The sequence below is a fragment of the Triticum dicoccoides genome, chromosome 2A (assembly GCF_002162155.2).
Source record: "Triticum dicoccoides isolate Atlit2015 ecotype Zavitan chromosome 2A, WEW_v2.0, whole genome shotgun sequence".
Taxonomy (NCBI): Eukaryota; Viridiplantae; Streptophyta; class Magnoliopsida; order Poales; family Poaceae; genus Triticum; species Triticum dicoccoides.
The window spans coordinates 501,779,052-501,793,936 of NC_041382.1; the positions used below are offsets into that span (position 1 = coordinate 501,779,052).

The 14,885-nt window shown below is 43.2% G+C and overlaps 1 protein-coding gene across 2 annotated transcripts; it reads right to left on the bottom strand.

The window, feature by feature from the left end:
- Nucleotides 1-2,367: 2,367 nt before the first annotated feature.
- LOC119355030 (sucrose nonfermenting 4-like protein) lies at nt 2,368-12,695 on the bottom strand. 2 transcript variants are annotated; one of them, XM_037621809.1, is made up of 13 exons: nt 12,360-12,695; nt 12,196-12,271; nt 9,932-10,117; nt 9,711-9,827; nt 9,578-9,637; nt 9,067-9,156; nt 8,869-8,994; nt 8,340-8,481; nt 8,077-8,250; nt 5,717-5,780; nt 3,205-3,274; nt 2,703-2,802; nt 2,368-2,556 (listed from the first exon to the last, which is right to left on the bottom strand). In XM_037621809.1, the coding sequence occupies exons 1-13, from the start codon at nt 12,425-12,427 to the stop codon at nt 2,465-2,467; spliced, it is 1,365 nt and encodes a 454-aa protein (XP_037477706.1). In that variant the 5' UTR covers nt 12,428-12,695; the 3' UTR covers nt 2,368-2,464. The 2 variants fall into 2 exon arrangements, with proteins under 2 accessions (XP_037477706.1, XP_037477705.1); XM_037621808.1 differs by having other exon boundaries at nt 8,869-9,000; nt 12,360-12,692.
- Between the last annotated feature and the right edge of the window lie 2,190 nt (nt 12,696-14,885).

The following is a 14,885-nucleotide window of genomic DNA, read 5'->3' on the forward strand; positions in this document are numbered from 1 at the left end:
TCTCCGCTGCCTCCTCCTTACGCCTCCACCTCCCGCTCGCACTCTCCCTTCACGCCGTCGCGGTAACCCGCAACCTCCTCCAGTTCGCGCACGTCGCCAACGCCTTCGTCTCCCTCTACGGCAAGAACGGGCTGCCGGACTCCGCGCGCAGGGTGTTCGACGAAATGCCCACACCGGACGTCATCTCCTACAATGCTCTGATGGACGGGTACATCAAGACTGGGCGACTGGGGCTTGCCATGAAGGAGTTCCATCCGATGCCGCAGCGGGACGCCGTGTCCTGGGGCACGGTGATAGCAGGGTGTGCGAAGGTCGGGCAATGGGAGGAGGCGGTGGCGCTGTTTAACAGGATGAGGGGCGAGGGATTGAGGCCAGACGATGTTGCATTGACTGCAGTGCTGTCATGCTGCGCACATCTCGGGGCGCTAGAGAAGGGAAGGGAGGTCCATGAGTATTTAATGCAAAGCAGGTCCCGGCCAAATGTGTTCTTGTGCACAGGGCTTGTTGATCTGTATGCAAAATGTGGGTGTGTTGAGGTTGCCCAGGAGGTGTTTGATTGGTGCCCTGTGAGGAATGTGTTCACCTGGAACGCGCTCATCGTCGGGCTGGCAATGCACGGGCATGGCACAGTGGCAGTCAAGTACTTCAACCGCATGCTGGTTGAGGGGGTTCGGCCAGACGGAGTTACCTTCTTAGGGGTCTTGATCGGTTGCAGCCATACCGGCCTGGTTGACATGGCAAAGAGGATCTTCTCCGAGATGGAAGGCAAGTATGGCGTGTCTCGGGAGCTTAAGCATTATGGATGCATGGCTGACCTGCTTGGTCGAGCCGGGCTCATCGAGGAAGCAATGAAGATGGTGGAGAAGATGTCGACGAAAGGGGATACTTACGTCTGGGGAGGTATACTCGCTGGTTGTCGAATGCACGGGAATGTGGAGGCAGCAGAGGTTGCAGCAAGACATTTGCTGGAGCTCAACCCTGAAGACGGCGGGGTATACTCTGTCCTGGCCGGGATCTATGCAGATGCTGGCAGGTGGGAGGATGTTGCAAGGGTTAGGAAACTGATGGATCACAGGACTGGTAGGAGAAATGTTGGTTGCAGTTCCATTACAACGAACCAATAAGACATACTGAGTTGGTCACGGCAGCATGTTATCTGAGCGTAGTAGATTCTACCTAGAAGGTTGCCATTGCAAAGTAGAAATCGGCTCAGGAAGATGACAGATACTCTGCTAGGGGTAGCAATGATTAGATAGTGACGAGGTATAAGGTATCGCTGTGAAAATTTCAGTATTTCAAGATTTACTGCACATATAGTTGTAACTGTCTTCTCCAAGAGTCCAAGACCCAGACCTCTTTGCGGTGCAAACTTTATGCTGCAAAACGCGAGTGTGAACATGACAATGCATATTCAAGGACTTCTTATCAAGTCAAAATGGGTTAGCAGTTAGGTGCAGCTTAGAATTCATGCTAATGGTTTCCCTGCCGCATACTTTGTACTAGATCAGCGACACTTACTTTGAGACTTTGGGACGGAGGGAGTGGTTCAGGTCTATCGGTGTTGCAAAAACTCAATGTGCTACAAACCACGGTTAGTCCATGCTTAAAAGATGATGGAAGAGAAGCACGCATACTGCAATTGAAATGAGTTATGAAGCCACTCGTTGGTTACTTCGTTGTTCCAACATTCAGCTCCACAGATAACTAGCCTCCTGCGCTCCTTGCCTTCTTTGCAAACTTCTCAGGTCTCAGGTCCTGCGCTCCTTGCCTTCTTTGCAAACTTCTTCTCAGGTCTCAGGTCTTCGTTGTAGCCCGTTACACCAATCACGACCTCTATTCCTATTCAAAACAAGCAGCACATAAACTGATCTACACACCATTAGAGCGAAACATAGCTTGGTTCTTACTGTTGTCAGCAAGATTGCAATCGGTTAGCAACTGTTGAGAATCATGAATTCTCAATGACCAACACACGCACACATTGACTGATTTCACATACTTTTGAATCTATATCCAGTTTCTTGAGTTGCCAGGGCTTTGTCTGAAACTCATCAGTAGAAATCATGCCATGTCATGAGAACATATAGGTCATTACTGAACAATGCAAGCTGCCCCATGATTTCCATCAAATCTTCAAAATGATTCTGTAGCTCTTAAATCTCAATCTGAGCTTGTTCCCCCTTCTTTACAGTAGCCAAGCCTCAACAGCACCTTGAAGCATTCCGATCAGCAAAGCAGGAAAAGGTTGCGGCGGTACTGATCCAGTCGGTCCTGTCTTCATGCTTCCAAGGCATGGTCTGTTCTTGCCAAGAAGGCTCGGTTGTGCATAATTCATGATATTGTAAGTTTCAAAGTGAAAACACAATGGAAGATATGAACAACTCCTGCATCTGCCAAAACAACATTTTTATTTTGTCCCAATCAAATACAACAGGCTTTCATGTATGAAATGGCTACACAAATGTTATCCAAGGAGAAATGTTATTGCGTCTCTCAATGAGATAATTCCTTGCACAAATCTAGTCATCGGTTCAATAACGACAAGCCGCCGCACCCCTGATAAGATACATATATGATGTTAGAAATTCAAACCAATCTGTCAAATTTATGTTGAAATCATCAATTTTATAGACTGATCTCATGTAAAATGCAATCCTCACTCACTCCCTACATGCATGTGCCTTTATCTCACAAACTAGTACCTGGAACAGACAATTGATCCAACACCTCGAGCAACGTACTCGTGCTCAAACAGGTATGACACTGTCTCCGCCCATTCACCTGATATTGCAGCTCCAAAGCCTAAAAAGAGGGTTCAGTATAGAGTGGGATTATAATCACAAAGACAAATACACTGTAAAAATGCAGTGCATGGATATATACAGAGTTAGCAAGAACCATAGCAATTTGTGCAGTTGAACGTATGCCCTGGTTTCAAGTGGACTTATGGACCATTGACCTCACTGATTCAATCATTCAATTATTAATGCAACAAATAAATGAGCCATTGGACATCAGCCTGGCCAGATAACTTCATGTTCTATTTTCTTCCTTTTCACATTTGATGAACCAACATCACAACATTCAAGCTGTGTCATCTAATTATGTAACAGAACGGGCATCACAGAAGCACATGAGTCCAAATTTATGCATGTCAAAAGAAGGTAACGGATACAGGCTCAAAGCAAGATGAAGGGAACATACATTCTCCACGGTCAATTGCTCAAGTTCAATGCAAGCGTAAACATCATTCTTCGCCAGAGCCATGATATCACTGTAGAAACAGGTTAATGCTGAGTGAATTGAGTGAACAGGGCAGTTGCAAGATAATCACATCAGCTATCCTGGCGTTTTCTCTAAAGATAGTGATGCTCTGCATGGGTATATCAACTCCAGTTTTTCAGGAACATCATATACAAAAGAAAGAATTCCTTATTTAACACTATTTTAAATTGTGTTTCCCTATTTAACACTGAAAAACTTTTTCTTCCCTATGTAACACCAAGTGTAAATTTTATGCCCTTTATGACACTTCCGTCCATTTTTAGGTTTAACGGTGTTAGATTGCATGTAAAAAGACACTTTTGCCCTTACACATAGAGCTCTTGCATGTGTGTTCAACTAGCGACGTGAGTGGAAGAAAGCTTTGCTGTGTGCGGCTCATTCGGCTTGGGTTGCAGCGACGTGCAGGATGCAGTGCTCACCTCCGCGACCTGGGCTATGGCAACAGCAGCTGTGGCAGCACGACGGCATGTGCCTACGGTTATACGGTATGCATGGAGCTCACTGTGGCGTGGCGCGCAGCCGGCGGCAGGCGGACGGTGGAGCAGTGGCACTATGAGACGAGTGGGGCCAGTGCTGCGTAGGAAAGCAGAGGCCGGGAGCAGCGCAAGTGCCAGTAGGGTCACGTTTCTTTTCTTATCCGCGATGAGCTTTAACGGCAGGTTAAATATATATGCACGATTGGTCATGAAGCTGGTGTATGCATGTGCTCGTACGTGCTATCTCTTGATGGATTGTTGCTGCATGTAAACTTTTTTTTTGACGGGTTGCTGCATGTAACCTTAGCTAATTAGCTTTGCCTCACATATGACCGCACCATACCATGTGCGCATGCGTATTCGGGTATTCGTGTGCTGTCTTGTATGCGTATACACCCAATACACCCGGCTAATCATACATTCATGCAAGTATTGAAATTTTGGTCAAAAATCACATTAGGGGCAAAAGGGTCTTTTCAAGTGTTATTTAACACCGTTAAGGCTCAAAATAGACGGAAGTGTTATAAAAGGCATAAAATTTAACCTTGATGTTAGATAAGGAAGAGAAATATTTTCAGTATCAAATAGGGAAACAAAGTTTAAGACAGTGTTAAATAAGGAATTACACAAAACATTTGAAACAGAACCAAATGTGAAAAATAATAAGGATATAAATTAGCTGGTGAACGCTATAGGATTTCTGGTGACACCAAATTTATCATCAAAAATAAACCAAGATTATGCCAAATGGACCAAAGAAGCAAAGAGTTCAAAGTTTCAACTTTCAAGACACGGCCAGTTGACCACATTACATGCATGGACTATTGACCTCACAGCCATTCATCAACCTTACCAAATGGACCACACAACTGATGTGCAGTGTACAATGAGGAATGCAATTCACATTTAGGAATCTTTAATCCTTTAGCAGCTTAGGATGCTGATCAGGAAACAAGCAGAAGTGCCACCAGGACAAACAGGATAGGTCTACCAACTCCTTTTCTAATAACTTCACTAAGATAATTAGTACCACCCTCTCAAAATCCAGATGAACCCAGTTAACCTTACCAGAAATTTAGTCACACAACATAATTTTTCAGAAATCCATGACCGATGAAAAATGCGGTAAATAGGTCATGTTTATCTTGCTGTGAAGGGAATAGACACATGAGTACGATGGAAAAGGCACCAAATAGTATACAGACGGTGCATTTCTAATAATGGCCAGTGTGTATCTAGTACTAGTAGTTACTAGTAAATGCGTACGTACAATGCACATTGATATCAGGTAGGGTATTAATTGAGAGTTAAAAAAAGGTAGGATATTAAAGCATGCTGATGTATTAGGTAGGATATGTTTTTAGGACAGGTAGTATTAATTACATGGTTAGTCCTAATGTTAATATTTGGTATGAAATTGATTGCACGCTAAACATGTTGAGCGCTCATCATTGGAGCAATCAAGGTCGTTAGATGCACATGGTTTGATGACCAAGATTAGTTGGATCTGCCCGCTTTGGGTCTTCTTATATTGGTATAGATAATAGTGTGTATCTAGTAATAGTTATAAAGAGTGACCTGTAGGTATACTTGACCAAGATTAGTTTGATGCACATGGTTTGATGACCAGAAAGTTTGTTATGTTTTTGTAATGCTGTACCATAATCCTCAAATACAAATGCAATAAGCAACAGCTAATCAGTACGTGTTCTTAGCATATAACAAAATCTGCATTCCTTCCAAAAAGCAAAGCTGTGATTTTGCTACTGTTAGACTGTTGGGGTGACAATTAATGACCAGAATTATTAAGAGCAAGCTCTCGTTTTAGGGTGCATCCTGTCATCAGACAAAGATAACCAGTGTTTATTCAAGCCCCAGTGGGCAACTTCATCAAGCATGGTTAATTGAGTATATCAATACAAAAGTGCAGAACAGTAATAGCAGTATATCAATACCTGAGTGAGTAGACATCAAGAAGGGAACCATTATCATCAACTATAGGAATTGAGCTTATTCTATCTGTAGAATGAAAAGAAAATGTAACAGTTAGATTCAGTAGCAGTTACTTCATAATGATGTAAAATCTCGCATGTGCCGTTTAAAAAGGAACATGTAAGATGAGTCCCATTTTTTTAAGCATTTCAAGTGGATGGCAGGTTTCCAGGAATCCAACAGCTAAAATCTGATTATTGTATTTTACAAAGAGTAAAATACACTACAAGTCCTAAAACTATTCGAGGGGTGCCAAGTTAGTCCTAATACTATGAAAATGCACATCTAGGTCCTAAAAGTTTGCTAAGTGTGTCGCCCGCAGTCCTATCTGTGCTGCATCAGTTTTTGACTTGCACGCGTGGCAGGTTGACCATTGGCATGTGGCAGCTTTTTGCATAAACCTCCCTAAAAGGTCCCCTCTTCTAATTTGTGGCACCTCCTCTTTGCACGCATCCTCTCTGTTGCCCTCCTCCCCACCTGAGCGGATCCTGTCTAGCTATAAACCTGCACAAAACACTTACAATCCTCGTGTATAGGCTACTAGCATTGCACAAAGGGAGAAAAAAACAAGACAAAGAAACATGGAAGCAAAAGGGAACGAATACAAATACGTGCATTGCATGTGGATGCGGAGCTACAATAACGACACCATCAAATTGACCGATGGGAAATAACGAGGGGGCAGAGAGGAAGGCGCACACCAGACTAATCGAGCTAGAACTCACCAAGAGGAACAAGCCTAGGGTACCAAGCACCCACTGGCGGAGATCGGGGCAGCATCTCGAGAAACGAAGTCGGGGACAAACATTCCTATTGAAGCGTTGTTGTACGCAGGACGACAAGTCGGTGGTGAGGATGTGTTCGGCGCATTGTGGTGCTCCTCTGAGTGGGGGGAATCGGTTCGGCATACTCCGTTTACCCTGATTGCCGGTGGCGACAACGGCGAACACGATAGTGGCGCAACTTGTAAGGTGGCATCGATTGTGAAGAGCATTGCCGTCGCGTCATCTGATGCGGTCTACGGAGACGATGGGGAGAACTTGAGGCGCTTGGTGGTTTATATTGCATATGACAAGATGTGCCCACCCAAACATGAGTGCATCAGTAACATAATGGCCGTAGACGGCAAGAACAAGAGGAACTACGGGACCTAGTTGTGCCATGACGAGGAAGTAGATGTAGGACACCTTGTGGAACATATTGGGCACGAGCTCAAGTACACCGCTGCCAATTTTGCGTTTGCGCCACATTCACCGCTAGAATATGGTTGTCGGAGGTGGAGAGGAAGCCAAGGGAAAGGGCGAGTGCGAAGGGAAGGGGCCACAAAATTAGAAGGGTGGACTTTATGGTGGGTTTTGTGCAAAATATTGCCACATAACAGTGGTCGACCTAACACGCATGCAAGTCAAAGCTGATGCAACACTGATAGGACTGTCCGGGTGACACACTTGACAAACTTTTAGGACCTACATATGCATGTTTCATAGTATCAGGACTAGTCTGACACCCCTCAAATAGTTTTAGGACTTCTGGTATTTTACTCTTTTACAAATATAGCTATCCAAATTTCTCGTTTGAGAGTTTAATGGGTACCCCATTAAACTAGCCATGGACAGGTGCGTGGAAGCTATCTATCCATGTGCCACAACCATGAGTTGGTTGCGAGATCGTATAGGTTTCAGCTCTAGCCTACCCCAACTTGTTTGGGACTAAAGGTTTTGTTGTTGTTTGTTGTTGTTTACTGTTTAATGGGTACTCCATCTATTCATAAATAGACGATTCTCCGATATGCAACTTTGACCATTATATTTTGTGTGAATGTATTAGGGGGGGAAATCCAAACCTGTTGCAGGGTAAATGTATTTCTCATAACAAATCTAAATGTATCATTTTTGTCTAAACCAGCCTAAATGTTTTTTAGTATATTATTAGTCCTTAGGAAGTTTGACTGCTCACTTTGTAAAACTCATCTATTTCTGGACAGAGGTTATAATTCAGGAGGGCGAGGTATTAGAGTTAACAGGTAAAACTCAAATGTGTCACTGCAAAAGATGACAACTAATGGGATGTCTGCATGAGTCAATGATGACACGTGTTAGAAGCCATTGTACAAGTCCTAGGCACATTTATTTCAGACTTGATCACTTGAAATTGATTACCTGCACTATTCAAGAAGGTACTAATCACCTATTCCCTCAAAAAAAAGGAACTAATCACCTACTTAATTTGATTATGTAGCCAACAACCACCGCGCCATGTTCTTATGGATCAACTGGGGAAAATGACATGACTATCTGCATTTCAAATGTCATTCATATGGTACCTTCCAGAAGAAAATCCAGGCAAGTAATTAGAGGAGCACTCAGTCCCGATGTTCTAAGCTGTCTAGTACTTGCCCTTCCAGTATGCTGCGACCATGTACCAATAGGAATACTGGAAATCTGATTTCGCAAAATGGGATAACCTTCTGGTTGTTCTTGGAGCTTTGAGCAAAGAACTAAATACATCATCAAGGTAAAGGTAAGCTCAAGTCGAGATGCATGTAAAATTAGCTAGGAGAACAAAGTCTCATAAAAAATACCGTACATTTCAAAATCCCTGGAAGAGTTGCAAGATTAAGTAACGGTATCCCTGATATATCCGTCGAGGACTTAAAGATAGGGACTGAAGATATTTCATTTTGTATTATAGTCAGTGCCACATCCCTTAAATTATCCGAATCCTTAACCTGAGAAAGAAAAAGGACAATTATTATTTCACCTTACTGATAAAAAGAATTAAAAAAAATGTGATTCCAACAATTTTCAACTCCTGCAAATACAGAAGATTCAAACTATCTGGCATGTTTGGATGCGGGGGAATTTAGGCTTTGGAATAGCCAGGCCCCATTCTACCATATCCCAAAAGGCCTGGGTTAGCAGAAAGAATCCCAATAATGAATGGTAGATCAGTCAATATGAATGTTCAAGTAACGATATTGACATATTTTGGAAAGTGATGGTAGCATTATATTTCTGGGCATATAATTAGTTTTTCCTATTTGCCAATGCTGATCTTTAGAATGTTTACACAGCTAATCAGATGAGAGAAGCCTGGAAAATGTACAGGAAAATACATGAACTAATGGCCTTCTTTGCATGCCTGCGACATCAGCCCCTCCATAATACTGCAGTTTTGCTTCTTTCCAAGCAGAAACTGAATGCATTTCAAGCTCTTCATGGCCCAGAACTCGAATGTTCCTCTGCAACTGCAGATCTGAGAATTAGTAAAAACCTCGCTGACAGAGGAAGAAATACAGTAATTGAGATCTCACCTTTCTCAAAATTAATACAAAATCAGAAGCAGTTAGCATGCCTGTTACGGTTCCTTGGCCATCATCCCAAAGAGGAACCAAAGCAAGGCCCTAAAACAAGAAAAGGTTAATTGCGTACTACTCTTAAGGTATTTGATTGACAAGGTAAATCACATGTTGGCTAGTGGACCACACCATAAATGAATACACCAGGACAAATACCAACACAAATAGAACCTTGAAAAGTAAATGATAATTTTTCTCATCTAAATTACGTTACTAAATGCCAGGTACAGTGGTGATAGTAATTGTGTTATTCTGGGTAAAGACAAAGGAGATGTCTGCTGCTATAAGAATTTGGATAACTGTAGAACATATAGGGCGGGATGGGATTTGCGGCTAATGATGAGGGTACTTGTTCCAAGAATATTTTTTAAATTCCTCAATAACATGATGATCCAACACAGGGAAGTTCAGACATAACGAAGTAAAAAAAACAAAAGCACACATAGCAGTTCTTGCAAACACATACCTCATCATGCATAATATTAAATGCTTGTTTGACAGGAAGCCGAGCGTCCAAAATTGCTATCTGAAATACTTATGTGAAAACTGATTATTGCATGGTCAAAGACAAAGTGTTGATCATAAAACAAGAGCCTAACCTTGCTAGAAACAGGAACAACATCATATATGGTATTATGTAATAGTATTTCAGAGACCCGATGGCGGAAAACTGCAATCTGCATGCCTGAGTTTCGAGATGGTGGTTCTGGTGGCATCTGTATGGAGATTTATGGCACAGTACACAATTAAGCATTAGTTATTCAGGAGAGTCTATGAATTATGCAAGACAAAAAATAAAATTTGGAACTTCGACACGTACTGTTGTCAAGATAGTACCCTCATCCAAATTCATTCTTCTAATGGGAGGTGGCTCTAGCTGTACAGCCGGGTGTGTATTATTCTCCACAAGTGTGACAAGCATTTCATTGCTGATCAGGCCATATTCATCACGTACAATAGGTTTTGTGTCATCACATCTCCAGACACCATCCACCAAAAAGCGGTACTGAATTGAACCAAAAGACCACATCAATGTACGCATATGCATTAATAAAACACAGAAGCTGGAGAATATTGTACGGAAGTAGTGGGGCACTGGTACAGAAAGCATAGAAGGAATGTACTATCGGCAAAAAAATTACCAGAGCAAGATCATGTTTGAGTTGCTTCCTAACCTAAGAACGGAACTATAAAGAATCACATTGGGAACGTCACTAGCACAATGCCCATATTGCTACAGATTTAAATAAATCTGGGCCAGATCCAACGAACTATGCTTCTGCCAGATCCATTAGGTGGCATAGCCCAAAGGTGGCCAGACCGCCGCCACCAGTTTGACATCTTTATAGGGATAAATGGTAGAATGTTCAATAACAAGTGAGTAAATTTGCTGCATAAACGCAATGTTTCCTACAATTACATAGAGAGTGAGTTGTAAAAGAATAGCAGCAAAGGGCTTTATAATTAGAGTCATGCTTGGCTGCATTTGCAGAAATAGAAGGTGCTAATCTTGGAGCAAAACAGCCAAAATACAAAACCCAATATTGAGTATGCGAAAGATTCCATGGTTATAATTAATTAGGCAATAATTTTGAAAGATCTTATGGATTGCTAAGTAACAAGGTAAAGGGATGTCAATGCATGGCAAATCAGACAAATTTGGTACAATTCAAGTATTAATAGCTTCCAGCAGAAAAGAGGCTTAGATGGAATAAATGGCAAAAAAGGAAACCTGGTCACAACATACTGCAAATTACAAACGGCATTACAGGCATTGATGTTGTATACTCAAATCTAGAGCAGCCGTTAAGCCCGTTACATAACATCTCCAACTTCTTGTCTGGAGTTATGGAGACATGGAACAGCTTCTTGTCCTGGTTCGTTTTTTAGCATTAAAGATTAATAACTCCCTACCTATTAAGTTCACTAGATAGATGCGCATGTCTATGGCTTTGAAACAGGTAAGACTCCAAACCATGAAAAAGGGTAAGTTGAATCCTTACAATTTTTGTACAGGTCAAAGTGCAAAACTAGGAATGTCAATGGTGCAGCTGAAACAACAGTCTTTCCCCTCAAACTCCAAATAGTAAATGTAACAGGTCAACTTTTGATTCCCCGCTTTTTTGGCAGCATGCTCTACAACGAATGGCGGTACTATCAGAAGTTGTTAGCTACCATCGTTTCGACATAAAAATATGGCACGTATCTGGCACTGAATCTAAGATGTCATTTATTACGACCATACCTGGTTTATCTGCTAGTGCACAGGGCCTACAATCATAGAACTTCAGTAGCATATGTTATCAAACAAGACATCAATTATGTTAGGCATTCCTCAAAACAAAACAAAATCACTGTAGGCCAATTGTACATTATTCCAGGCCTAGTCCTTGTGATCCTATGTCTAACCAGAGTTTTCATACGGCTACTGCCTGCCACACTGCAAGACAGTCATCGAAAGCAGCAAAAGGGTCACATAGAAGCGTAACAGTTAAAAAGTATCTGACATCAGTAAACCACCCCTCGTCATCCATATGCAGATTTTAATCACTGCGTGCAATTAATGTCAGATCACCAGTTAAGCTCACTAACTGTAAATCTGTATGAAAGCTCTCTGCCTGCCACACTGCTGGCAAAATGGATACAGCTTGTGCGCATAAAATAGCTCGACCCAAGAACCGGCTACATTCTCACTTGTGTGTCAATGATAACTACTTCACTGGTTCATCCGTTCATTCATGCTCGAATACAATACATTGAGCCAGCACCTTCGATGGCCATCCACCACAACTCAACTACTGCAACAAACCTTAGATGCATTGCCGTCCATGCACCCGTCTGACAGGAAAAATTGGACACAAGGACAAACACAAAATCAACACGATAAGCCCTCCCGACAAGCAACTCGATCCTGCTTGTCTGAAAAACACCATAGCTCATACATACAAGCACGCCAATCGTAACTAACAAGCCTAGCAGCAAAGCGATAAACAGTGCAACAGCACACAAATACATAATCGGAGCGAGGAGCGGGCGTAATTTAGGCAATTCGAGCATAATCTAGGCAATTCGAGCATAACGCACCTGATAAAGCCCTGGTGGGAGATCGAACACCACCTGGAACTCAGTCCCGACGAGCCCCATGGGGCACTCCCTCCAGCTGACAAGAGAAAAGAAGATGAAATCAGTATTACCAATGGAAAAAAGATCCAGCTTCTGGGCACCGAGATCGAATCCCTGCGGCCCACCCGGTGAAGCTGCCACAGAAGGAGGCGCGCTGGCCGCCGAAGGGCCAGGCGAAGCGCCGCAGCACCATTGGAGAAGCCCCGGGCCAAGAACCCTAGGAGTGAGTGTCGCGCGCCCTCCGCGCCGAGCAGGGCCTATAGCTAGTCGAGACCCGAGTCCATCCAAGGACCAGCAGCCCGGATTGGGTTGTAGGAGAGCACGCGAGGGCAAAGGACGGTAAGGATTGGTGTGAGGTGAAATAAAAAAGAGGAATTTTGGTGCGAGGAGGGAGAGGGAGGGAGGCGGAGATGGAGAAGCGAGGGAGGAGTGAAGAGAGAGAAAAGCGTTGGTGTTTAGTGTTGGAGTGCGTGGAACGTTTGTTTTTTTCCGCTTTCGTTTTGGTTGGCTTGGGTTGTTGGAGCGAAGAGCCTTGGAGTGTGCTCATGGCTTTGGACGCTGCTCCATGCCACTCGTGCGCCACCAATTCCCTACGGCGCACACTACATCTCCAACACACTAAATACCTGTAAAAATTGTTTTTCCACGTAATTAGAGCAAATCTCCATCTCCGTCTTTATCTTCATCTTCATCTCCATCTCCACTAATATTAAAAGCGCGAGTAGGATTAGATCCATATAACACCAGCCGTACGATTACTTGCATCTAACGCTCTAAAGTTGTTCAATGTTGTATCAGCATAAATGATACCCCCGTAATCAGAACCCTTAATCGCCTAAATCTAATGATCTAGATTACCCCAATAATGTACCAAGTAAACTCATTGCCAAGGTGAACAAACTGCCACGTAGAGTTTATACAGATTCATGTCACACGGTGACGTAATACCCTACTTCATATTTGTGGTTGGTTGATGGTGGTCATATGGCGAAGTTTACATACACTCGGGGTGGGTTGTTAGTATGCTCGGGAAAGCTTTGACGTGCTCGGATGAGCCTTGGGTATGCTTAGTGCTTCTGTGATGGCCTAGACTATGCTGCCGAGCGTCCTTTTGGTGGCTATCTTACTCCCGACCTTGCTACTGGTGTGTGTGTATCTTTTTCTTCTGGTCGAGCTCTTCCCTCTTGGTGGCCGCGGTTCTCCCCTTATATAAGCCCGGGGGCACCACAGTGGCCACTTTACATATGTGTGAACATACGTTGAATACGTGGGCTGGAGCCCACGTGACACCACATTACACAATTCCTCGCCTAGGAATCGTACACATGTGGCGGTCTATGGTTGGTAGTCTGCTTTCATATTTAATGCAAGGTGTTGGACGTGTCTTGGTTTGCATTCGTAGTCATTTGAACATGCACGAGGCTCAGCATGCGTGTACCATGTTCGGGTTGCAAGCACGCCTGCAAAGGCGTCATTGATGACGTTTTATCCTCTAGCCTGTTTATCCTTTGTGGCACAGATCTTGCCAACGATCTACATACCTCTATTGTGGCTTTTGAAAGGAAGTGGACTTCTTTTGGATGTTGTAGTTCACTTTCTCCCTCTCATGCCCTGACCTAATTCCGTGGATCGGGTACCCCCGTCCCGATTATGCCGACAGATCGATTCTAGACTCCTCCTGTTATTCTCCCTCTCTCTCTCTAACACCAAACCGAGCACAGCCGCTCTGATTCCTTTGCCGAAGCCACTTTGCCGCTTCACTGCCAGAAGGACGTCGTCGACGAATTTCCTCAAGTCGTGGACCATCCTCCGCGACGCCGTAGTTGGATGTCTTCACCAAGCTATCTTACGAGATCCTGAAAACAGCTCTTCACTCAGTTGTGAATTAGTGTTCATCCGTCGTATTTTTCTTTGGATATATATTGCATGTTTGATCCATAAAAACTTAGGATTCTCATTGTATACAGTTTCTATATCTCCCTCGCATACAAATCTCTGAAGGGTAACCTTGTGTTTTCTCCCGATCGGCAATTGTTGTAGACTCTATTTGTGCAAACTTCTCTGTATGTACAAATTTCTCTCAAACCACTATTTTAACTTCAAAATCATTTCTCACACCCAAAGAATATGCTAAGGAAATATTCTCATTTCTCTCGGGTCACTTTTTTATTTTCAAATTCATCTTTCTATTCATGCACTCTTGTATTTTGCCTCGCACCTTAATCCTCTTCACATTACAATGGCCTCTATCAGTTCAACCGGGAACACTACAAAAAAGCACTACTACAGGATGCTGCTAACGTGACACTACGATCAGAGACCCTTTGACGAAATTTTGTGCGATGCATTAATCGCAAACGGTGATCTAAAAACCGTCAAAAAAGATGCAAAACGTTTGTGATAAATGATACATCAAACACGGTTCAGATTTTAGTTGCGTGTGCTATGCGGGGCAAATGGTTGATCCATACAAACTGTTTACGATGAGATAGAACAACAGAAACGGGCAGCCAGATCAAGGTGTGTGCGATATACGGCCAGTTCGCTCTGATGAACCGTTTGCGATGATCGAGGTGAACACAAACGATTCGGCGTTACAAGATGTGTGTGATATCCGGCAAACAGGTTGGTAATCAGAATTGTGTGCGATC

Coding starts and splice junctions, on each gene's coding strand:
- LOC119355030 (XM_037621808.1), bottom strand. CDS start 12,427: ATGGTGCTGCGGCGCTTCGCCTGGCCCTTCGGCGGCCAGCGCGCCTCC. Junction 12,272..12,359: donor TTCTGTGGCAGCTTCACCGG/GTGGGCCGCAGG, acceptor TTCTCTTGTCAG/CTGGAGGGAGTGCCCCATGG. Junction 8,251..8,339: donor TCTTCCAGGGATTTTGAAAT/GTACGGTATTTT, acceptor TGATGTATTTAG/TTCTTTGCTCAAAGCTCCAA.